Source organism: Drosophila suzukii, chromosome X (genome assembly GCF_043229965.1).
Source record: "Drosophila suzukii chromosome X, CBGP_Dsuzu_IsoJpt1.0, whole genome shotgun sequence".
NCBI classification, from domain to species: Eukaryota; Metazoa; Arthropoda; class Insecta; order Diptera; family Drosophilidae; genus Drosophila; species Drosophila suzukii.
In genome coordinates, this window is record NC_092084.1 from 3,493,197 (window position 1) to 3,517,500 (window position 24,304).

The following is a 24,304-nucleotide window of genomic DNA, read 5'->3' on the forward strand; positions in this document are numbered from 1 at the left end:
CAAAATGCTGCGTGGGGAATTCGGGGGCAGGGCGGTGCAAATTAGCCGAGCGACGGCGGCCACATATGTTTCAGTCATTTCCCAATAACATAACAGAAAACTGTGTATTTTCCTCGGTTCGGAAAGTGGGCGGCCGCGGGGCGTGGCACGGGATGGATAAACAAAAATGTTGTGAAGAAACACACTGAAAATATGCATACGCTTCGAGCGGGGGCATCATCACTTTGATCAGTGGTCAGTGGGGCTTTGCGAAGGGGCCTTTCGGTGAAATGCTTGCGAAATATTAATTAGTGACATGTTTTAGGGGATTACGCGGATAAGCGGTGTCAATGTGGGGGAATACTCGTGTTTCGGGGGAAAAAAACTATATTGTCACTTAAATTGTGATTAATTATCCAGGGCTTACAACGGTTATAGAACCTATCCTACTTCCTAACCTATATCAATTTACATTTTTCAGCATTCGTTATTAATATTTAAGATAGAATTTCCTTAGATTATATAACATTTGGTTGGTTAAACATTTTTCTAGAGCCTTATTGTCATTATAGTAAATATTCATAAAAATCCATTTAAATCTCTGAGCAATAATACTATATGGTTATTTGTGAAGTACTTGTGATTATAAGGATATTTGCTTTTAATACAGTGCTTAAGATTGTTATCAGTAATACTTAGGTAATAATATATATAAGAACCCTAATCTTTTTAAATACTAAATTCTTAAAATGATATTGTAGAAAAGATGATAAATATTAGGAACCGATCTGCAAGGGTATTCAAGTTGAGATATCTTTCGGCTGATCTGCTACGAAAAGTGCTCGTTGTGAGAGCGTGAAATATGCAAATTGCCAGTGGGTCTTATTTTTTTTCACCCCCCCTTCCCCCTTTTTCGGGGCGGAGTGGGTGTGGGGTGGCACAGGGGGCGGGGCAGGGGCGCCCGCTTTTTTTTGGGCCGCGAGATGCGGCCAAGACGAACAGTTGGCTACGAGGCACGTTGGCGGGCGGAACTCAACGCGATCGCAGCTGATCGCAGATCACGGAATAGAGCGAGACGGCAGACGCGAGTCGGAGCGAGAGGGCGCGCTGGGGCAGCAGCCGAGTGCGAGCGAGACAGCGCCACAATATAAACTGTCTTCGGAAAATATAGCTTTGTTTTTGTTTGCCAGCCCATAAAACTCAGTTTTGTGTGCTGTTTTCTTGGGCCTGTTATTTTTTATATTTTTTGTGAAGGCCCTAAGAAGTGGCACAGTGTGGCCCACTCAAGTGTCACCAGAAAGTCGGGAAAATTGGGAAATCGGGAAAGCGAACGGGGACGCCTCTGGGAGCAGATCAACTAAAAATAGCAGAACATAAAAGAGAGAAGATTCGGAAAAAAGAAGCCAAAAATAATTGAAGCGTGGGCAGCATTCAGGGGACAGTAAAGCCAGGCTAAGGAAAACGTATGAAAATACATAAATTATGTTGTAAAGAAAATTCAAGCCTTATAAGCCTTAAAATACAAAGAAATCAAAAATCGTTGAAAGATTTTTCAAAAGACCTTCTATCCAGTGCCGCCTGTACGGGCACAGTTGAGATAAACAATAAATTGGCCAAAGGCCAAAAGAAGAAGAAGAGCCAGAAGATCAGCCGTGAACGAAGAAGAAGCAGCAGCAGTTAAAGGCAGATCGAACAAGAGCAGAACGGACGGCCAACAGGTGGAAGGAAACGGAGACCCCAAAAGATCAAGCCCATCCGACCTGTAGGTGGAGGAACCCACAACATCCGCTGCGAAGAGACCCCAGCTGATGAGCTGCAATGTCCCAGGAAGCTGAAGAGGAGGACGAGGCTCTGCAGGATGAGGGGGAAGATGATCCCCTGGCCAATCTGCTGAGTCTGAAGCTGAAGAAGCCGAGCCACTGGAACTGGGAGCTAAGCACCTCCCGCAGCTGTAGCCAGATAGCCCTGCCCCGGATCCTCCTCTACGATCACACGGGCAACCTCCTGGTGGACGCCGATGGCCAGGAGGAGCAGACCTACACATCCCGGCAGCCCCAGAGGCGCCGCAAGCGCTCGGCCACCTCCAATTTGAGCCTGGAGCGCAATTTCCATGGCCTGCACATAGCCGAGGCAACGCCCTCGGCCACGCCCACCCCCACGCCCACGGCCACGCCCAGTTCGAGCCGGGAGAGTGGGCGGCGGAAAACGCACGGCAGCTGCATCGACTTCAGCACCCACGAACTGCCCAACTGGGAACCCTCTTCGGTGAGCTCGCGGCGCTCCAGTTCCCTGCGCGGAGTTCGCTTCCAGGAGGCGGAGGACCTGCTGGTCTATCCCACGCCGCCCTCCACCTCCACGCTGAACTCCTCGAGCTCGGGCCCCAGGGAGAAGCGACGCTACCGCCGCTCGCAGAGCTCCATCCTCGAGAGATTCAGCCTCTCGAAGGGCAGGCACTCCTCGCCGGAGTTCGCCCAGGAGGAGGAGGTGGTCAAGGCGCCGCGCTACTTCCTGCGCACCAGCAAGGCGGGCACCCTGGTCATCCGCGAGGAGAGCTTCAGCTCCCAGCGGCTGAGGCATCGACGCCGTCGTCCCCCGAAGCACTCCTCCAGCGAGAACATCCTGGAGCAGGAGATGGATCAGGAGCGGGAGCAGGTGCCCAAGGCTCTACAGGCTCCAGCCAGTGTCGTGCAGGCCGCGACTCGCCGGAGACCGCAGGGGAGAACGCTCTCCACCTCAGAGGAGGAGGAGCGGGATCTGGAGCAGGAGCCACGCAGGTCCAGGGGCAGGCCCAGGAACCCGAGCCAACGCAGCTGCGGCAAGGATGCGGCCCAAGGTGAGTTGGGGTGACTATATAGTACAATACAATGAATAATATAATACAATAACGAACTATTAAACATTATATACTGAAGAGATTGATGGGTTATGAATGTTTTTATAAAGATTTCGTGGATCTCAGATGATCTCCGGGTGTTACGAAACTGATTTTGCATAAAATCCTACGTCTCATGATAGTACTCTTAAGTATTATTTACTGTCATATCGTATATTCTTTATCCATTACCATTATAGAGGAATAACATATCTGCAGATCAGGATTAGCCACATTTTACTCAAAGTACTTTGCTGTAAAGTTAAACTCAGATATTATAACTTTTCTATACCAAAACCTTAATATAAAAAATTAAATTTTTAAAACATTTATTTTTATAAAATAATATTATTTAATCTGCCATCCACAGAGCTCATCACTGTAGATCCCGATAATTGTGTGTATCGAGCAGCGCCGGGCGCCACCGCACGATAGAAGAAAACCTACCAGACCCCGAAAAAGCCACCCAAGACGATGAGATTTGGTCTAGAAAAATACACAAAAAGCCAGAGAACAGACAAAACTAGAGTTCCTCATTGTGATGTAAGACGATAAAACAATTGAAAATAAAACAAATATACGAAACTTAAGATCTAGGGGTAGTTCTCGATAAATTCAGGTATTATTTCGATTCCCTTTACATTATTAAATGGGCTTGGTTGTGCCAAAAAATATTTTTATTAAACCCATTACGAACAAGCTCTTACATTGTCATAGTTTGACATTTGTCCCATTAAAGCATAGAACATTTTCAGACAACCTTCACCTAAAGCCATTCAAAAACGTTTGCCAAAAAGGTCTGTCAACCTTTTCACTCTTGGAATATTTATTTTTACGTTGGGAATACTTTTAAAGAGAGGTATTTTAAATTATTATAACGATTATATATTAGTTAACTATAGCTTGTATACATTTTTGATTAGTACTTGAAAAAGGGTATGTTTCAAGAAACGTTTAGTATTTTGGATAATTATAAAGACAATTGAAATTCTAGAGTTGTAATATTTTTTAAAAGACTTGATATAGGGTATCAATACGTATAATCTTACCAATTCCAAGAGGCAGCCTGAAAGTATGCAAGAACCATCCTCCCAAATAGATAGATGGGAGACGAGATTCTGGAGTGTCCAGCCAAACTGGGCATACACTCGTGTCTCTGGGTAAACAAGCTAATCTAAAAGTGATAAGCTGGATCGTCGGGCGGCGGCAAGTTGGCAAAAACAGCTCAGTGCGATTGGGAACCTCTGCGAACGAGATGCGATCCGTACTGCTGTCCGCCGGACTTCTGCTCCTGGTTCTGCTGCTGGGCTCTTCGTGCAGCGGGTCGGGAAAAGTGATCTACTTCAACCAACTGAACAGCACCCAGTCCCAGGAGGCGGCCAAGAACACCACCGGTGCCCTGGGCAAGGGAATGCTCTTCGACACGCGCGGAAACCGCTGTCGTCACGGCTTCGTTCGCGATCACCATGGGCGTTGCAGGAGGGTGAGTGCTCCCCAGATCCAGATCACATCTGCCTTACCCACCCTAACTTGTTTACCCTCTTAGCTGGTCTAAAAATATGGAATCTCCCACTGGGCTTAGCTAATTTTAACTGCGTGTTTATTTTAAGTCTGTGCGTCCTCGGATATTAAAGCGAAAGCCTAGGCAAACCGTCTACGTATCTTGTAAATACTAACTGACAGATAGCGAAAACTTCTAAATATGTTATTCGCTTCTGCTTGGCAACACGATCTTAGCTTTAGGTGTACATTTTGTATGTTAGTAGGTATTGTTAGTAACTATAAATTAAATGTTTTTTTAATAAAGATACTTTTATGTGGAAAAAATATATGCCTTGCAATTATTTGACAAGACTTTTTACCTTTTTAGCAAACGTATTCATTAGGGTGTCCCTTATTTTTCATGTTTGATATATTTTTACGCATACCTTCTTAAAACGTTCCTAATAACTCAATATGTTCTAGAAAAAAATACTAGCCCGTTGCATGCAAGAGAACACGTGCCGACTTGCAATTTAAGCTTGTCCGTACAAGTTGGTGCGGTTACAGCGCTGCGACTATGGACTACGCTTCATTCGTTATTTCATTCGTAAGTTTTGGTGTTATTGGTGCACTATTGTTTGTTGAGTAAAGATGTCAGTGACATTACGTAGTGATAAAGAAAATATTTTTCTTATCGGGCTACCTAGTCATCAAATCACTGGTGTAAAGTTACCATCAAATCGCCAGGTTCTCTCCGTTTTATTTTATAATATTCGGCAAGTCAAGCTAACTCTCAGTGAAAGTGCAAATCTTGTGACTAGGGAGTGTTTAATATTTTGGGAAAAAGCGAGAATTCCCACAAGGGCATTGCCCAATTGCGTGAAGAAACTTATTGATTTATACCATGCTTGGAGAGAGCTGCAAAAAAATTGTAAAAAAACTCTAGCCACTTTCAAGGACCGAGAAAAGAATTTTAAAATAAGCCTTGATAACTTATTTGATATTGCACATGCTGATGCCTTGAAAATAATAAAAATAGAGGAAGACAAACTATTTTTGAATAAACAAAGAGAACCAGGTCGACCAGGATATTTAGCTGGTGTAGACAAAAAATTGACGGAGAAAGAAGAAAGAGTTAGACAGAGACGATTAGACGATGAGGAAAGAAAATTAAGACAAATGGAATTATTGGCTGTTGCATCTACTTCTACTACACAAAACTTGGAACATTCCGAAGATTCGGACGGGGAACAGATTTTGTATTCTGAAATCAGCTTGCCAGTGGTTCTCGGCTCTAAAACAAGTTCGAAAAGAGGTAGAAAGAAACTGATAACACCTAAACTTGTCGCAGCTTTAGACCGTTGTCAGTTGAGCATTAGAGACTCCGTTTACATTCTTCATGCGGTTGTAGAAGCGCTTGGTCTGAGCAGTGATGATTTCCCAATTAATAAATCCTCGATTCAGCGAATTCGTACTCAGATGAGAAAATCTAGGGCAGAAGCAATAAAAACTGATTTTCAGAACAATGTTCCTGATGTAGTCACAGTCCATTGGGATGGAAAACTATTACCAGGGCTGAATGTGCGAGTTTCAAAAGAAGAACGCTTGCCAATTATAGTTTCATTTGACGACAAAGAACAGCTTCTTGCAGTACCAAAACTGGAGAGTTCTTCTGGTAAACATCAATCAAAAGCCGTCTCAACCGCCCTTTGTGACTGGGATCTTAATAACAAGGTACAAATAATGTGCTGCGACACCACATCTTCGAATACTGGACGTTACAATGGAGCTTGCGCTCTTTTAGAACACACTTTAGAAAGAGAATTGTTATTGTTCGCTTGTCGTCATCATGTTTATGAGTTGGTCTTAAAAACTGTCTTCGAAACCAAGATAAAGCACATTACTAACAGCGCAGATATTCCGCTCTTTAAGAACTTCAGAGACAATTGGAAAAACATCGATTCAAATAAAATTGAACTATGCCTTGATTTCGTTAAAGAATATGTTGCTGAGACAAATATTACATCTTTGATAATGTTTTATAAAGCAGAACTGGAAAAATCTTTCATAAGAGACGATTATCGTGAATTAGTTGAACTTTGCGTAGTGTTTCTGGGAGGAGATACAAACAAGAAAATAAAAATCAGGCCCCCTGGAGCTATGCATCAGGCACGGTGGATGGCAAGAGCGATTTACTCTTTAAAAATATGTTTGCTGCAATCTCAAGTCAGAATGATTGTAAAAGACAAAAGGGCCCTACAAGATGTTTGCCTATTTATCGTCACATTGTATGTAAAGCCTTGGCTTGAATGCACAGTGGCGATTAAAGCACCTAACTAAGATTTGTACTTCTTGAAGGCATTAAAAGAGTACGAAAAAGTTGACACAACAGTTTCAAAAGCTGCTTTAAGCAAGTTCAGCCACCACCTATGGTACTTGTGTGAAGAGACAGTCATTTTATCACTGTTTGATAATGAGGTTGATAACCAAACCAAAATGAAAATGATTGAAAACTTAGACAGGGACAAGAGGTCAGATGTTGGCAAACGCTATATTCCATCAAAGGAAGAAATGTCCCAAACGTTGTTTGGTAAGCTAAAATTATTTTTTGTGTCTGTTTTTTATATACTTTACGTTGTAATTCTTTTTGTTAATTAACCTGTTTTTTGTTTAAGATAAAACGCTGGATGATTTTGTATCGGAGAAGAGCAAACAATTTCTAACTCGACTGCAGATTGACGACAGTTTTCTTCAGGAAGATATATCTTCTTGGGATGATAATGCTGCTTTTCTGAAAGCTAAAAGTAGGATAAGTCGGTTGAAGGTTGTAAATGACACTGCTGAGAGGGCTGTCAAATTAATGCAAGATTTTCAAGGACTTATCACGGCGGAAGAAGAACAAAAACAATACCTGTTGCGCTGTGTCAACGAACATAGACATTTATATCCGGACTGTAAAAAAACCACACTAAATAGAAGTTACCCTGCCTGATTGTTATTATTTTATGTGTTTAAATAAATATAAATATTACAATAAATTCATTTTCCATTTTATTCACTTCATTAATTTCATTTTGATTAATTTTATAGAAGATTGGAATAATAGGACAAAAAACATTTTTTGATCAAATTTGAAGCTCGGTCGGCACGGGTTGCAATCATGCTAGAAAGATCAAATTTCATATTTGAGTAAGGTTTTACATTTATAAAAGATACAGGGGGTATGCATTACAAAATTCGAAAAAAAATTTTTTTTTGCCATATAAGGGACACCCTAGTATTCATACATAAAAACATTTTATTAAACTTTTTTTTAAATAATTAAGATATAGTTTGCGAAAAATACAAAAATAAATTGGAATATACATTTTTCTTAACCCAAATACGTAGTGAAATGACCTATGCCAAAGTAGTTGGTCCAAGCTTTCGTTATGTATGCCCTTGTCATAAGCATATATCATAAGCCCCAAGGAACTATGGAAAACCCCAGATACATTTTCCCCTGTGGACGTTAACCTTTGCGCCTCGTCATGAAATCGAAACTACGTCACATCACGTGTCGCCGGTCTCGAAAAGTATGATGAAATACTGGGCTCCATGGCTTGTGTGCAGAGATACCGCAGATACAAGATACAAGATACTAGATATAGGGTACGAGACCCGAGAACTCTGGCGTCAAGGAGATAACGGTAGGTCGAGGAACGCTTCTGACTCAGCACGATATTTATAATATCTATTTGCTCCTCTGGCAAGACCCTTATTCAATCACATTTTCGGGAAATTTCAGCGGTGTGCGGTGCGATAAGGAGGGCAAATATGTGTGATCTGTGACGTGCCTCGTTCCGCAATTGCCGTCGAATACTCAATGGGCTGTCGCGTGGTCACCACGAACCACCCACTCCACCGAACCACACGAACCAACCGCTTTTCCAGAAAGCCCCGATGATTGGCCAAAAATTTTACACGGAATTGCGCATGGCTCACACGGCGATCGTTACGCAGCGAAAATATCACCCTGGATCTTTTTGTCAAAGTTCAGAGCGCTCCCGGAATTGTACGCTATCTAGTCCACATCACTAGATAGATAGTGATTATGGCTAACTCACCGAACACCGAAAATTCGGGGAGCACAAGCCAATTAACCCACGTTCTTACTCAGGTCTAAAAATAAGGGTTATCTATTTCAGTGAGGCTTGCGTTCGGGAAAGTTTGTTGCTCAATAGGTTTTGCTCTGTGTTAATCTCGCTATAAGGCGGGGCTTTCAATTATTTAGATAAGATAGTCACGCTTTAAATATTATGCTTACCTTAAATTCAATATTAATCGTTAAATAATTTAAAAACATTTTTTTTCAGCTTTAAAGTTTCTGGTCTTTTAACTCAATATTTACTTGTTTACTTATGTACTATATCTTATTTCTGAGTCCTTATAAAACCAATTTAAAAAGCCTTTGATTTAAAGTTGTAGATACCTAAACCTTATAAGTATCTTTCTCAAAGAATGAATTTCTTGATATTTGAACAATGTTTTTTTAAATATTCTTTATGACTTCTTAAAACGAACATATATATCCCTTACTGCGTAATATATCTTATCCAAATTTATCAAGGGAACAAATTGGATTTTAGTTGGTCTCTTATTTTTTTCCTTTAAAGAGTATAGTTCTGAGTTCTATAGCTGATACTGAAGTTCTTGTTAAATCATACAAATTTCTAGGAAGAGCGGGGAAAAATCCCCTGTTCTGTCTTGCTCAAGGACCCTTTTTGATTTTCGCCTCGAAAATAGGGGACATACTTGGGCCACGTCCTGTGCAAATGCAATGAGTTCAAAGATGATGATATTATGGGGTCCGAATCCCCCTGCTTTTAGATACCGGTACGATACCCAGCCCGCTCGCTCGGCAACCGCTCGACTTCGCATCGGGCGGGAATAGAAATCACTGCTGGGCCAGCGAAGCACTCAATTACACAGATTGCAAATGGCATGGAGGACAAGATAAGATTTCCCCTGGCTCCACCGGGCTCCCTCTGAAACCAAGAAAACAGGGTGGTTTGCCACCAGTCGGGGAAGTCTACGGCTCGTCGGGCCCAAAGGGGAGCGGGGACACCCTGTTCGCGGTTTATCAACTCAATGAAAAGACAAGCGGGCAGAGCACTTAAGAAGTGCTACCCCAAACTCGTATAAAATCAGTTAACTGCCGGCACTGGAGCAAGCCACTTGGTTAGCCCAACTTTTTGTTTATCGCGCCCCCTCGGAGATAAAAACCTATATAATATAACAGAGATATACCCCATTTAACGAGAGCGGAACGATGTCGATGCACCAGCTGCTTCTGTACTCACTTTGCCTTTGGGCCGTGATCGTGTTCTGTGCCCCAACGCCCAGTGAATCGCGTCGCGTGATCTTCCTGAAGCCGAATGGCATCCATCGCGGCCAGATCCTGGCCACCCACGGCATGCAGAAGTCCTGCCCCCAGTGCCACATGATTGATCATCGGGGCAACTGCCGGCGCATCATTGCCTACAATGCAGGTGGGTGTTTCGATCTGATCTGAAGTGATGTGATTTTCTACCGCATCACGTATACGCGTTACGTATACGCCTTGGTCACCCAGTGCTAACAAACCCCATATCTCTGTATCCCTTGCAGATGGCGTGCGCTGCTGAAAGTGATCCGAAGTGAATCCCATCATCGAACGAATCTCGCACTCTCTCAACACAACCCCTATTTATTTATCCTATTTATCTGCCTCGCTCGCTAACCATTTAAATAATAAATCAACAAAGCCACTGTTCCAATTGAAGTGTTTTTTTTGTGGAGTAATAGAAGCTGAACTCCATCAAAGGGGACTTCGCCGCCTTTTCTTATCATTTAAATGTGCCTAACGCAGGGGATTTCTATGATATCAGCAGCTACTCGAGTGGAATCGGAAATATTTTATTTAACAATTATAATGCCTCGGGTAGCCATGGATGGCTAATTATCGGGGCATTAATCGGTCTCACCTGCAACAGGTGGTTGCCCGTGACTCTTTTCGCCATAATTTATATCGCTGTTATCGTGGCCCACTATTTATTGTATCAGGTAGCGCATTTTAATTGCCCGTAAATTGCTGTTACCATTTATGACAGTTTAAGCAATTTATTTTGGCCTGATAAACGTATTAATATCCTTAAATTATGCATTCTGTAAATTTAAATAAGTTCAAAACAGCACAGCACTTATTTAATAAATTTATAAAGTTCTTATAAAGCAGAAATCCTTGTTACTTCCAGTTTATTTAAATCTAATATGAGATACATAGATTTATTAAAATGTATTTATTATTTAGTTCAAAATGGGAAATAATGTATTTAGAAGTAATATTTTATATTCTATATTTTTTTAGGTGACAATTAAAAATGAACATATATAAATCTGGGGCCTGTCCCCCGTTTCCCCATATCGATAACCAAAATAAGTCCCCTCTCCTAATCCCCTGAAATAATACGAATAAACGTACTTTACATGCGTCAGAGCCGTCAACCACCTATCGATCACTCGAATGTGCCAAAACGCTCGCAGAGATCGGAAATATATTCCTATATATATGGAGACGTATATCGGGCAGATCGGGAGCCCAGGGCCGCTCGTGAGTGGTCCGCTGGTCAGACGTCCGCCAAACTTTGTACCACTACGTCAGCTGGAGGAGGGGCTGGCACCTCATCATCTAATCAGTCCGCAGGTGATTCGGCTTCGATTCAGATTCATCAACCGCCTTATCGACATGTCAGCTGAGTCGGAGTTAATTACTGAATGAAATTCCGATTTCACAACTGGCCAAACGGTTTCGGATTATGGAGCGATATATAATTTGGACTTGACCAGCACCACCAAATTAACATTTAAGTTATAAATTTAAATATATAAGGATTGCAGAAAAATTGTCTAAAACTGAATAGCCACACTGAAATATGGAATGGTAAAGATAAATAAAAACATTTTTAATTTTAAAATAAAAGTTTATTAAGAAGATGATTAAGAAAATAAATTTGTTTCATAAAATATTTCCGTATTTAAAATAAATAATTACGTCTATGGATGAAGAAAATAGCAACCAATAGTTATATTAAGTTTGAAAACGTTGGATTTATTACTTTTTTATCAGTGTATAAAACCTTTTGCATACCATGCCATATTCGCTATGCACTACTATTATGGTACTCCTTAAAATTTAATAAAAATTTTCATCCAGTGAAATATTCCCAATGATTGTGCCCATCAGGCTGAAATAATAAAGGAATAATATACCGTGCGAAATGTACGAGAATCCGATATAATATAACCATGTTATTATAGTTAGGATTCGAATTCAGTCCCTTTTTTCCCAAAAGTCTTTACACAGGTAATTTATATTTTTAACAGATTCAAGAAGATCTAGAATATCTATAGCCTGAGTAATTTATGCTTTCCACTTTCCACTAAGTCTCCGCTGTATGTAGACAACATTTGACAATACGAAAGGCCTCAACGCGGTATTCTACATATATTTATGGAATGGAAAAGAGCCCCATTGCACTGCATAATTTCGGGCTGAAATGAGGTGAGACTATCAGATCACACCGGATATAAGGCGTCACCGATAAGGTGGGCTGGTCAGTGATAGCGACCAGCGACGGATCCTCCCGGTGACGAAGTGCCCGGAGACCCTAATTCCCCTCGCGACTTCTGGCGATTTAGGGGCGTCGACGCATGACGGTGGAATTTTACTACACTCGCTCGTAAATTCCCCCGCGCTTTCGTCATTGCGAGGATCGAAAATAGCAGCCAATGGCATTGGAGTGCCGTAGTATCGTAGTACTACCATATGGTAACCCGAGTCCCAGGGGCAACCCACACGAACCAAGACCGCCGACAATAGGCATTGTCAATATGTGTAGTGTATTTGTATATGCATATGGTATATGCCCGGCTATAGAGCGAATATCTTATCGCGTGCCAGCGGAATGCCTTTGGGGACTTATCTTATCGATATGCGGGCCGGCGGTCGCCGTCTTTGGCCATCGACGTTGAATATTGGCGCGCACAACCCCGGAGAGCAGGCGCAGTCATAAAAGCGACTCCCAAGCGGATCGAACACCCACCGAAAAGTATTATAATCGCGGCAAGAATCGCTAACGAGTACCAGAATCGGAATAAGTCCCTTGGAAATACCTATAAAAATGCAATTCCATCGCCTGCTGATCCTGACCTTTGTGGTTCTCGCCTTGATACTGGCCCAGAGTCCCAGGATTACGGATGCCCGCCGCCTGATCTTCTACAATCCCCACACTCGACCACTCACCAGCCAGCTCCTCGTGTCCCGGAAGATCGCGAAACCCTGTCCCGCAGGAAAGATGAGGGACCACCGGGATCGGTGTCGCCGGGCCGTCATCTTTGGCCGCAGCAGTTGAGCGCCTGCCGGAAATCTCGCCATTTCATACATATAACATCACCACTTTTTTTGACCTAGCCGTAAGCTAACTTATTTTAGTCGTAGTTGCGTCACAATGTGACCGTCGAAGTATTCATTACACTATTTATTTTGTAGCTGGTAATAATGATAAGTAATAAACTGATGTCGATAAAGATAAAAACCCAGTGTTTGCTTAAACCTATTATTACCTGAAAGTTTGTACGAAAAACAGATGGGCTAGGCTCTTTGGAATGATTTGGAGTATTCTTAGTGCTGGAGAAAAAGTGAGTATTTTGGGTGCTATCCAAGATCGTCTGCGAAATAGGCAGACAAATTGTTTAATTTAAATGGAAACTAAAATGTGAACAAAACAAACCTTTTTTTGAAATGTTTTTATATGGTTCATACTTCTTAAGTATTCCATTTCTTAAAGGAAATAACTAGGGATTGTGAATAAAAACCATATGCCAAATGTTGTTACATGGTTCATACATCCCAAATATTATAGTTCTTAAAAGTTATTTATAGAAATAGCTAGGATTTCAAAAAACAAGTTCAAAATGCAAATAAAATTGTAAAGAAAAATCATTTCACAAATATGCTTATATGATTTGATTTAGAATCAAATCTGTACGAGCGCTAACTTCAAAAATAACTAGGGTTTAGAGAACAAGTTTAAAGATTACTTAGCTTTGTAATTCAGTTTTATTACGTCAAAGGTGTACCTAAGAGAAAATTGGTGACAGTCATAATTAAAAGAATTCCGAAGATGACTGGCTTACTTCCTGTACAAATTCGTTCATCCCCATGATTCACTTAGCAACGCAGATTGCAAATTCTATTTACCTTAGTCAGTAGCTCTGCAAGAAAACAAGAAGATCTTGGGCTGGGATAGGTTTTAAGGACTCTTCCATGGATAATTTCAACATGTAAAAATACAATATGCTTAGCCATAGTTTTTGTCAGATCAGCTGTAAAATATTTCGATTATAGGCATTCTAGAAAGAGGAGAGGGGCTGCCCTCAGAGTTACGGCCCCCTAGCACACCATCATCATCATTTTAAGCCTTTCGGTGTCATGGGCAAACAGTTTAATCTCGACAGAAATCGAGATTGCAGGCGATAGGTTGTGTGGACATGTTTAGTAAATTGCACGCCGGAAATCAGTGACGTCAGTGATATGACGACCTGACAAGCCAGACAAATGAAAAGAGAGAGAAAACCTCCATGGGGGAAATCCCTCGGGTGCTTCGCCTTTTCATACGCACTCAGGGTAAAAATGGGTCATATTTTATCAAAAGTCAAATACATTGTCTGTATAACTATATGGGGATCTAAAATGCTTTGGAAATATTTATTTTTAATTTTTTTTTTTTTAAAGACTACTATTGTTTGTACATATTTATATCAGAAATAAGACACTGCCTGGCGATATTTTTTTGGGGCCCTTATTGACAAAGCCAATATTTTATAGTACAAATCTATATTCATGTTATGTAAAAAAAATATAATAAATATTGTATGTATTTAAAAATCGTTTTAATGTCATCGATGGTCGGAACAACCTTTACTTTGTTTTACAAGGGAACAGGATGCCAGCTAAGCGCGATTCGCGCGGATGGTGCCCTCGATCCAGCCCAAGTAGCTGCTGACCCGGGTGTAGACCCCCGAGATGAGCGCCTTGCCACAGTGATCCCGCCCGATGGAGACGACCCCGGCCAGGTAGACGTACCGGTCGCCCTGCACCGTGCTGGCTTCCACGGTCAGAGGACCGCCGGAGTCGCCGCTGCAGGAGTCAACGCCGATCTCGCCGCCGGCGCACATTTGACCCTCGGTCAGGACTATGTTGGAGTCCTTGGAGAAGGCCTCCTGGCACTGGTCCTGCGCCTGGATCGTCAGCATGGCCTTCCGCTTGATCCGGCTGCTGCCGCTGGACTCGGTCTTGCCCCAGCCGGAAACGTCGGCGGCGGAGCCGGCCAGCTGATTAGCAATCCTGCCCCCCTGCGGCGGCAGGCAGACGGGCTCCAGATACGGCATCTGCAGCCAGTTGACCGGGCGGGACAGTCGCAGCAGGGCTATGTCATTGCCGTAGGTGCGGTTCGAGTACTGCGAGTGAGGCAGGATCCGGTCGATGGTCACCCGGATGTGCGGAGGGGTACACTCCCGCACCCCGGACACAGTCACGCAATCCGGATCCGTGTCCCGATCCCATTCCCCCAGAACGGCGGCCGTGAGGTTCCTGCCGAACGTATGGATGCAGTGGGCGGCGGTGACCAGCCACCTTTGGGCGATGAAGGATGCCCCGCAGGCGTAGTCCTTGCTCCCATCGGCCAGCTCGTACTCCAACAGGGTGGTCCAGGGGAACTCGTAGAGCCCGGTGTACTCGCCGCCGACCACGCGGAACGAGAAGGCGGAGCCGCAGTACGGATGCTGGGGCAGTTGGTCGATCCCCGTGGGTGGGCGTGGCGTAGTTCTGGGCAACAGTTTCAGAGGAGTCGAGCTGCCGCTCCTGGTGGTGTTCGCCCCTGGGACATTAGCATTGCTCGACATATTGCCGATCCTGGGAGCAAAGGGCGGGATAATGTTCGTCTCGCGGGGACAACACACCTGGTGGGTAAAGTAGCAGAAGGTTATCGGATAAGAGGGTGATGTTAAAACAGAGATTAATGACATATTTTTTAGTTTTTAGAATCAGCAAAAAAATAACTGCGATCAATTATCTATCTAGTTAGCTGTCCAAAACAGTGCGCCTTTTAGATTTTGGACCATTTTTGAACAAGTTACAGCAAAAATGGTAAAAGGAAAAAATCGCTTTTTCGCAAAAAAACGAAGATCCTTTTTTTCCACCCAAAAAAAATCAGTATTTTGGCCGAAACAAGAAAAGTAATGGCCCAAAAATGGAATGTCATACCTTGTTGAACTCGTAACAAAATTTCCAATAAATTCGCATTTACACCTAAAAAAAATTTTTTTTGACCCATTTTCACAAAAATAGATGATACTACCCCTTGTAAAAATAGTGAAAATTTGATAATTTTTAAAGTTCATAGAATCAGCCGGGAAACAACTGCAATTAATTATCGAGCTTGTTAGCTGTCCAAAACAGTGCGCCTTTTAGATTTTCGACCATTTTTGAACAAGTTACAGCAAAAATGGTAAAAGAAAAAAATCGGTTTTTCGCAAAAAAACGAAGATTCTTTTTTTCCGCCCAAAAAAAATCAGTATTTTGGCCGAAACAAGAAAAGTAAAGGCCCAAAAATGGAATGTCATACCTTGTTGAACTCGTAACAAAATTTCCAATAACTTTGCATTCACACCTAAAAAATTTTATTTTTGACCCATTTTCACAAAAATAGATGATACTACCCCTTGTAAAAAAAGTGAAAATTTGACAATTTTTAAAGTTCATAGAATCAGCCGGGAAATAACTGCAATTAATTATCGAGCTTGTTAGCTGTCCAAAACAGTGCGCCTTTTAGATTTTGGACCATTTTTGAACAAGTTACAGCAAAAATGGTCAAAGAAAAAAATCGGTTTTTCGCAAAAAAACGAAGATCCTTTTTTTCCACCCAAAAAAAATCAGTATTTTGGCCGAAACAAGAAAAGTAATGGCCCAAAAATGGAATGTCATACCTTGTTGAACTCGTAACAAAATTTCCAATAAATTCGCATTCACACCTAAGAAATTTTATTTTTGACCCATTTTCACAAAAATAGATGATACTACCCCTTGTAAAAAAAGTGAAAATTTGAAAATTTTTAAAGTTCATAGAATCAGCCGGGAAATAACTGCAATAATTTATCGACCTTGTTAGCTGTCCAAAACAGTGCGCCTTTTAGATTTTCGACCATTTTTGAACAAGTTACAGCAAAAATGGTAAAAGAAAAAAATCGGTTTTTCGCAAAAAAACGAAGATTCTTTTTTTCCGCCCAAAAAAAATCAGTATTTTGGCCGAAACAAGAAAAGTAAAGGCCCAAAAATGGAATGTCATACCTTGTTGAACTCGTAACAAAATTTCCAATAAATTCGCATTCACACCTAAAAAAAATTTTTTTTGACCCATTTTCACAAAAATAGATGATCCTACCCCTTGTAAAAAAAGTGAAAATTTGAAAATTTTTAAAGTTCATAGAATCAGCCGGGAAACAACTGCAATTAATTATCGAGCTTGTTAGCTGTCCAAAACAGTGCGCCTTTTAGATTTTGGACCATTTTTGAACAAGTTACAGCAAAAATGGTAAAAGGAAAAAATCGCTTTTTCGCAAAAAAACGAAGATCCTTTTTTTCCACCCAAAAAAAATCAGTATTTTGGCCGAAACAAGAAAAGTAATGGCCCAAAAATGGAATGTCATACCTTGTTGAACTCGTAACAAAATTTCCAATAAATTCGCATTCACACCTAAGAAATTTTATTTTTGACCCATTTTCACAAAAATAGATGATACTACCCCTTGTAAAAAAAGTGAAAATTTGAAAATTTTTAAAGTTCATAGAATCAGCCGGGAAATAACTGCAATAATTTATCGAGCTTGTTAGCTGTCCAAAACAGTGCGCCTTTTAGATTTTGGACCATTTTTGAACAAGTTACAGCAAAAATGGTCAAAGAAAAAAATCGGTTTTTCGCAAAAAAACGAAGATCCTTTTTTTCCACCCAAAAAAAATCAGTATTTTGGCCGAAACAAGAAAAGTAATGGCCCAAAAATGGAATGTCATACCTTGTTGAACTCGTAACAAAATTTCCAATAACTTTGCATTCACACCTAAAAAATTTTATTTTTGACCCATTTTCACAAAAATAGATGATACTACCCCTTGTAAAAAAAGTGAAAATTTGACAATTTTTAAAGTTCATAGAATCAGCCGGGAAATAACTGCAATTAATTATCGAGCTTGTTAGCTGTCCAAAACAGTGCGCCTTTTAGATTTTGGACCATTTTTGAACAAGTTACAGCAAAAATGGTCAAAGAAAAAAATCGGTTTTTCGCAAAAAAACGAAGATCCTTTTTTTCCACCCAAAAAAAATCAGTATTTTGGCCGAAACAAGAAAAGTAATGGCCCAAAAATGGAATGTCATACCTTGTTGAACTCGTAACAAAATTTCCAATAACTTTGCATTCACACCTAAAAAATTTTATTTTTGACCCATTTTCACAAAAATAGATGATACTACCCCTTGTAAAAAAAGTGAAAATTTGAACATTTTTTTAGTTCATAGAATCAGCCGGGAAATAACTGCAATTAATTATCGAGCTTGTTAGCTGTCCAAAACAGTGCGCCTTTTAGATTTTGGACCATTTTTGAACAAGTTACAGCAAAAATGGTAAAAGGAAAAAATCGGTTTTTCGCAAAAAAACGAAGATCCTTTTTTTCCACCCAAAAAAAATCAGTATTTTGGCCGAAACAAGAAAAGTAAAGGCCCAAAAATGGAATGTCATACCTTGTTGAACTCGTAACAAAATTTCCAATAAATTCATCACACCTAAGAAATTTTTTTTTTGACCCATTTTCACAAAAATAGATGATACTACCCCTTGTAAAAAAAGTGAAAATTTGAAAATTTTTAAAGTTCATAGAATCAGCCGGGAAACGACTGCAATTAATTATCGAGCTTGTTAGCTGTCCAAAACAGTGCGCCTTTTAGATTTTGGACCATTTTTGAACAAGTTACAGCAAAAATGGTAAAAGAAAAAAATCGGATTTTCGCAAAAAAAACGAAGATCCTTTTTTTCCACCCAAAAAAAATCAGTATTTTGGCCGAAACAAGAAAAGTAAAGGCCCAAAAATGGAATGTCATACCTTGTTGAACTCGTAACAAAATTTTCAATAAATTCGCATTCACACCTAAAAAAAATTTTTTTTTACCCATTTTCACAAAAATAGATGATACTACCCCTTGTAAAAAAAGTGAAAATTTGAACATTTTTAAAGTTCATAGAATCAGCCGGGAAACAACTGCAATTAATTATCGAGCTTGTTAGCTGTCCAAAACAGTGCGCCTTTTAGATTTTGGACCATTTTTGAACAAGTTACAGCAAAAATGGTAAAAGAAAAAAATCGGATTTTCGCAAAAAAACGAAGATCCTTTTTTTCCACCCAAAAAAAATCAGTATTTTGGCCGAAACAAGAAAAGTAAAGGCCCAAAAATGGAATGTCATACCTTGTTGAACTCGTAATAAGATTTCCAATAAACTCGCATTTGCACCTAAAAAACTTTATTTCTGACCAACCGTTGCATAAAACTATTTTATTTTTTAAACTTTTCGAACAATTTGAAAGGCTATACGATTGCACAATCATGTACTTGAAGTATATAGACAAAGAGTCGGAAAATAATATTAGAGGTGCACGAATTTGTGGCGCCTGTGGAAAAGCCCCTTGCTAGATGTTTGTGTGCCTAGTAAGACGTAAATAAACGTGAGGCCAATAAATTATCAGTTGGCCATAATGCTAATAAACAACATTAAACAGGGGAAGAAGATCTCCACGGAGCGTGAAAACTGGTTGGTGGTGGGAAACGTGTTTGCTGTTCTGAACATCAAGAATATATACATAGGTAGTATATATTTATATGTACTTACCAGATCGGGTCGCTGGCGGGAGAAGCACTGTTGTTTGCTGGCCACATCCATTAGTTTATCCACGGCGTAAAAATCGCAGTCCCTTTTCTCGATGCAGGTGCCTCTGCCGAATTCCACCGAGATGCAGTTGCCAAAATGCATGATGGCTTCTAAAATAGAAAAGGGGTTCAGAAACGTCTAAAACGGTTGGTTATGTCGGGCAGCTTACTGCCAGTTTGCTGGGCCTCAGCCCCCAAAAAGGCCAAGGAAAGGGCGATGACCAAGAGCATTTTTCCAGATGTTCCAATTTTCCTAATTTTGAACTCCTAGTTTTCCACTCTGATTGGTTCTCGAGTCGTTGGCGAAGCTGCGTCCCCAGTGGCTGGCAATCAACTACTGATCTCTGGCGATCGGCAATTGGCAACCTCGGAAACGCGACCCTCGGAAGCTTTGAAACTCGGAGCTTGGCTTTTCCATCCCCGCGGTTGCATTGATTAGCCGATCGATTCTCATTGATTGCGGCTGGGCGGGAAAACCCGTTGCCGTTGAGACTGCCTTCCAGTCGCTCTTCCAGTCGTTCAATAAAAATATAAAACACTCGCAATTATTCGCCAACGTGTGCCATTTAATTAGCCTCTCACCGCAAAAATCCACTTGTTTCGTTGCTATTTTTTCAGTTATCAGGTCGTAAAGCTGGGAAAGTGCGAGCGATCGTTTTTGGAGAGTGAAGTATTTTAAAAATAAATGCAATACAACGCCTGATAAGAAGGTTACATTTAATAAAGCTCAATAAAAGTATATCAAGAACGGCATCCATAGGAGATTATACTTGATTATGATTTTGATGGCAATACAGTGTTTTATTACTTTATTATAATTCATTATAGCTGTCAGAATATATTTATTTACATTTTATTGAGTTTCTACGGATATTTTAATGAAAAGAAACATATTGACATGATTTATTTTGATTTATTTTTACACTATTTCAATGCTTTGACTTTTATTCAGAGGTTGAAAGATGTATTGATTTATTATTTCCTTGAATAAAGAAAGAGGCTTATTAAGCAGGTTTGATAAGTTTGCTGTGCACATAAATTATATTAACCATTCATGACTTAGTGATAACCAACTGTGAATCTCTTATTCCGGTTTTCCCCAGTCAACACCTTAGCCCAGAAGATTTCTGGAGAAAACCCGGATCGGATGCAAAACCCAGAAGCGAATCATTACAATAACCATATATTAGCTATTCAGGTGCGTATCAAAATGGGTAATTATTTTTGCTGCGGTTTTCCTTCGCAAAGGGGAAGGTATTACTCATAAAGACTTTCGCTTTTGGTTGCCAACGAATATTCATGTGTCCAGCGATTTGAGAGCCAAATAAACTCACCCAACATTTATTTATATATATTTTTCACATCCAACTCTCGCAACTTTTTGCCAAAATGCCCGCAGTGAAATCTACGAAACTGTCACAGCAAAAACCGCATGCAGCACAAAAGTTGCAACTTTTTGCCCAGTGGGCGTGGCAGATGGCGCCTTCGCCTGCGTCTTCTTCTTCAGCAAGCTGTGCTCTATTAGAATCTTCTTTTTGAGTGCTGCCTTTTGCATAAATGCAAAATATTCAAGGCTCAAACTGTGCCAGCTATGAAAATCTGTCTGGGAAAGGGGAAAAATGGGGATGGGAAGGGGGGAAACCGGGGCGATATGTCCGCACGCAGGATGCGAAATTTGAAATGTTGCAGCTGCATGGTCAACAGCAACAATAATTTCAAAGGATACGCAAGGATCCGCTTTCTTGATACCGCTCAGAAGTCAAAAACATTGCTTACATATAATTCTGAAAAATATACATAGCATTTTTATATATTATTTATACATTTATATTTAAATTATTTTTTTTTAGATTTTTAGCATTATTATTTTGTTAAATTTTAAAAAATATATTTACTTTATTACTATATTACTGCACTCTTGCAATAATTTTGTATTTATACCTTAGTTTTTTTATGATTTCCTCTTATTACGACTTAAAGATTATCCATTTTCGAATGCTACTTCCTGCTAATATTCAGCCGGATTAATTTCATATTTATTGGCCGGCTTTCGGAACCCACGGCCGTGTTCCATGGGATCCTTCCACTTGATTGCAGTTGCCAATTTCCAGGCCACAACTCGAAACGGAAGTTTTCCTGCCCACCGAGATGCGTCTGTGCCATGGCTTTTCTTTCCTTTGAACTGTTTTGTAGTCCTCGCTCTTTTATTATTTTTTTCTCACAGCACGCAAAACTTTGTCCAGAGTTGTGACTTAAAAGTGGGCGGGTCGGCTTCATTGGGCACTACGTGAGATGCGGGAGGGCGTGGCAGGTCGACGGGGGGAGGGGGTTGGGGGCGGATTCAGGAGGCAGGAAGCCAAACTTGAGGCAGAGCAGAAGTATCTGTTGCAATGTCACCGACTTGAAATGGCCAAAAGCAGCGGGGGCCGGAGGAAGGGACGGGGCGGGGGCGGGGCAGCTGGTAAACGATAATGAATAATGTTGCTGGCGATAATGTTGCCGCCTCCATCAGCAACATGAAACTATTCGAGGAGCCAAGCGGTGGTATCGTGAGTCACGAAAATCACACTTTAACAGGATGAAAAGATGGGAAAATAATACAAATTATTGTATTAAATTAATTTAAAAATATCTAGATTAATTTTATAACAAAATTCATACTGGAAACTATTTTATTCCATTTTCTACATTTTCAAAAATTGGAAAAAAGGAATACAGTATTTCAATCTACAACAATGCTAAAATCATAGTAAAATTTTAAAATTATTTTCAAAATTTAAAGAGCAATAGAACTAGATTAGACGTATGATTTTATGAACATATTTTTTGATCAATCAAAAAATGTTTATATATTTATTAACAAAGCGGTGTCAGAACCTGATGAAATATATTTTCGAAAAGCATTTTTCCACAGTAGAAACTTCTGGAAAAGACTGCCAGCACTCACGCCCTCCCCCCGAAGCCCTAACCCTTGCGGGGCCAAAGTTCAAGAGAATACTGATAACATTTCAGTGGAATAATTTCAGCTACAATGACTGTCACTTGGCCAGACACCCCCAGAAAACCCCTTCTGGACTTTGGACTTTCAGCATTGATTCATGGCCGGGCAGCGTGCTTATGAATAACCATTCAGAAATGTCCCCCTGCAACTCCCCATGCAAAGTTTTTTTAATTGAAAATTCAAGTCGTCATCGTTGCGTTGGGAAGGGACCCAAAGAAAAGGGTGCAACACTTTTATCACCGCATAAACAAAAATCGAACAAAACGCGCAGAGTGCGACCAAATAAATAGAATAAAATAAGAATGCGAAAAGAATAAGAAAAGTAAATAAATAAAAGTTTCCAATTCGGTTGAAATCAACGTGTAATATTTATGCCCCACTGAACAGGGGCGAAGGGGGGCCAAGAGTTCTGAGTACTGGGTGCTTTGGGGAGTCTGGGATATATCCGTTTAGGGCGAAATCGGTGGCAACATAAAGAAAACGCACAAAGGAAGCAGGCGAATGTTTATCGCACGCTAATCACAAATCGCGAATCGGAAATGCGATTATTTTTGCACAGGCAAGCACATACATTCAGAAAGTTAACGGGGTGTTGTTGGGGAGGGGTTTTTTGGGGGTGACTTTTTGTAAGAATTATGTATGTATCCCTTTGGTCTTAAAATAAAGATCACTTTCTTTTGTTTCCTGAAGTTAAATTCTTTACTAAATAACTTCGGATATCATTATTTATAGTTACAAATATGTTGAAAGATTTAGCATAAAAAGGGAGAGAGGGAAAATTGAATCCCCCTGGAAACGACGCCCCTGCTTGGCGTTAAGCAGTTCAAACACGAGCGCACACACAGAACATTTCAATTGTCAACAATGTGCTCAAATGTGAATGCATCAGCTACTGAAACCTCTTCAGCCCGCTGTTCCCGCGCCACTTTTCATTTAAGTGGGTGGATTTCGAGGGGGTGGTACCCCAGGGGCGGTGCGTTCAGGGGGGACAGGTTAAGCTCTCCTCATGCGCGCATTTTATGTTTGCCTTGTGCATAAAACGCGAATACCGAAATTGTTTTCGCTTCGATTTAAATAGACACGACTCCCCGCTGATTCTGGTTCAGAATCAGATTCCTGATTCCTGATTCCAGGGGGTAAGTACCCCCCGCCCCCTTGGTAAGCAGGTCCTGCATGACGCACACAAGTGTCGCCAACACACACACACATGGAGACACAAAGGCAATTGTTGGGGAAAGTAAAAGTGAAAGTGTGCATAAAACGGCGGCAGTCAAGACGAAATAAATAAGCCAAATAAACAAGGGGCAAAAAAACAAGGGGCGGGGGCTAAGAGGGGTTCTTAGAATGGGGGCTCTTTTTTTGGCCGTGTCGTTGACAATCGAGGCGGAACGCAAAATGTCTCACGGAGCTCATTTAACGGCCTCCCATCCAGGCAAACGATATTTATGTGCCCTCCGCGCGTGTGAGTGGGTGTCTCTGGCCCCCCGAATCCCCCTTTGTGCAACGTGTGCGTGTGTAAAATAATGAGTCATAAAATTAAATTTCATTTTCAACGCAAACTTCGATTTTAGCCCCCCAAGAGCTTTTGGGGCTTTTCTTATGGGGACAGGCTTTTTTCCAGGGTAAAGATCTATAGGGATAGCCCCCCCCTTCAAACATATTTTTCACCCCCCTAACAAAAAATGCAATTTTTTGGGTGCCAGGCCCTCGTTTGTCACACGCATCGATTATCGCTGCTTGGCCTGGCAAATAAACACATTAACCTATTGACACGCAGCTTTTCCCGCTTTCCCTTTGTCTTAGCTCATATTTCGAGGTGTGACAAAATGAATATGTTAACTGCGACGGCGAACGCACAACAACCTACACTCCCTTACACTTGGAAAAAGCGAGGAAAGTGAAAGAAAATACCCCCCACTC

The 24,304-nt window shown here is 40.9% G+C and overlaps 5 protein-coding genes across 5 annotated transcripts; 4 read left to right on the plus strand and 1 right to left on the minus strand.

Moving 5' to 3' along the window:
- The first annotated feature begins 973 nt into the window (after positions 1 to 973).
- On the plus strand, positions 974 to 3,441 carry LOC108015019 (uncharacterized). The gene is made up of 2 exons (XM_017081247.4): positions 974 to 2,812; positions 3,222 to 3,441. Exons 1-2 carry the CDS (start codon positions 1,798 to 1,800, stop codon positions 3,284 to 3,286), a joined length of 1,080 nt encoding a protein of 359 aa, XP_016936736.3. The 5' UTR covers positions 974 to 1,797; the 3' UTR covers positions 3,287 to 3,441.
- Positions 3,442 to 4,062: 621 nt separating this feature from the next.
- Positions 4,063 to 4,680, plus strand: LOC108015081 (uncharacterized). The gene is made up of 2 exons (XM_017081320.4): positions 4,063 to 4,334; positions 4,398 to 4,680. The coding sequence occupies exons 1-2, from the start codon at positions 4,107 to 4,109 to the stop codon at positions 4,404 to 4,406; spliced, it is 237 nt and encodes a 78-aa protein (XP_016936809.1). The 5' UTR covers positions 4,063 to 4,106; the 3' UTR covers positions 4,407 to 4,680.
- A 4,358-nt stretch (positions 4,681 to 9,038) lies between these two features.
- LOC108015082 (uncharacterized) lies at positions 9,039 to 10,131 on the plus strand. The gene is made up of 2 exons (XM_017081321.4): positions 9,039 to 9,864; positions 9,983 to 10,131. Exons 1-2 carry the CDS (start codon positions 9,645 to 9,647, stop codon positions 9,997 to 9,999), a joined length of 237 nt encoding a protein of 78 aa, XP_016936810.3. The 5' UTR covers positions 9,039 to 9,644; the 3' UTR covers positions 10,000 to 10,131.
- Positions 10,132 to 12,401: 2,270 nt separating this feature from the next.
- On the plus strand, positions 12,402 to 12,940 carry LOC136117313 (uncharacterized). Its single transcript, XM_065867871.2, has one exon. The coding sequence runs from the start codon at positions 12,535 to 12,537 to the stop codon at positions 12,763 to 12,765; it is 231 nt and encodes a 76-aa protein (XP_065723943.1). The 5' UTR covers positions 12,402 to 12,534; the 3' UTR covers positions 12,766 to 12,940.
- Positions 12,941 to 14,101: 1,161 nt separating this feature from the next.
- Ser7 (serine protease Ser7) lies at positions 14,102 to 19,729 on the minus strand. The gene is made up of 3 exons (XM_017081642.4): positions 19,554 to 19,729; positions 19,346 to 19,494; positions 14,102 to 15,373 (listed from the first exon to the last, which is right to left on the minus strand). Exons 1-3 carry the CDS (start codon positions 19,612 to 19,614, stop codon positions 14,366 to 14,368), a joined length of 1,218 nt encoding a protein of 405 aa, XP_016937131.2. The 5' UTR covers positions 19,615 to 19,729; the 3' UTR covers positions 14,102 to 14,365.
- Positions 19,730 to 24,304: the final 4,575 nt, after the last annotated feature.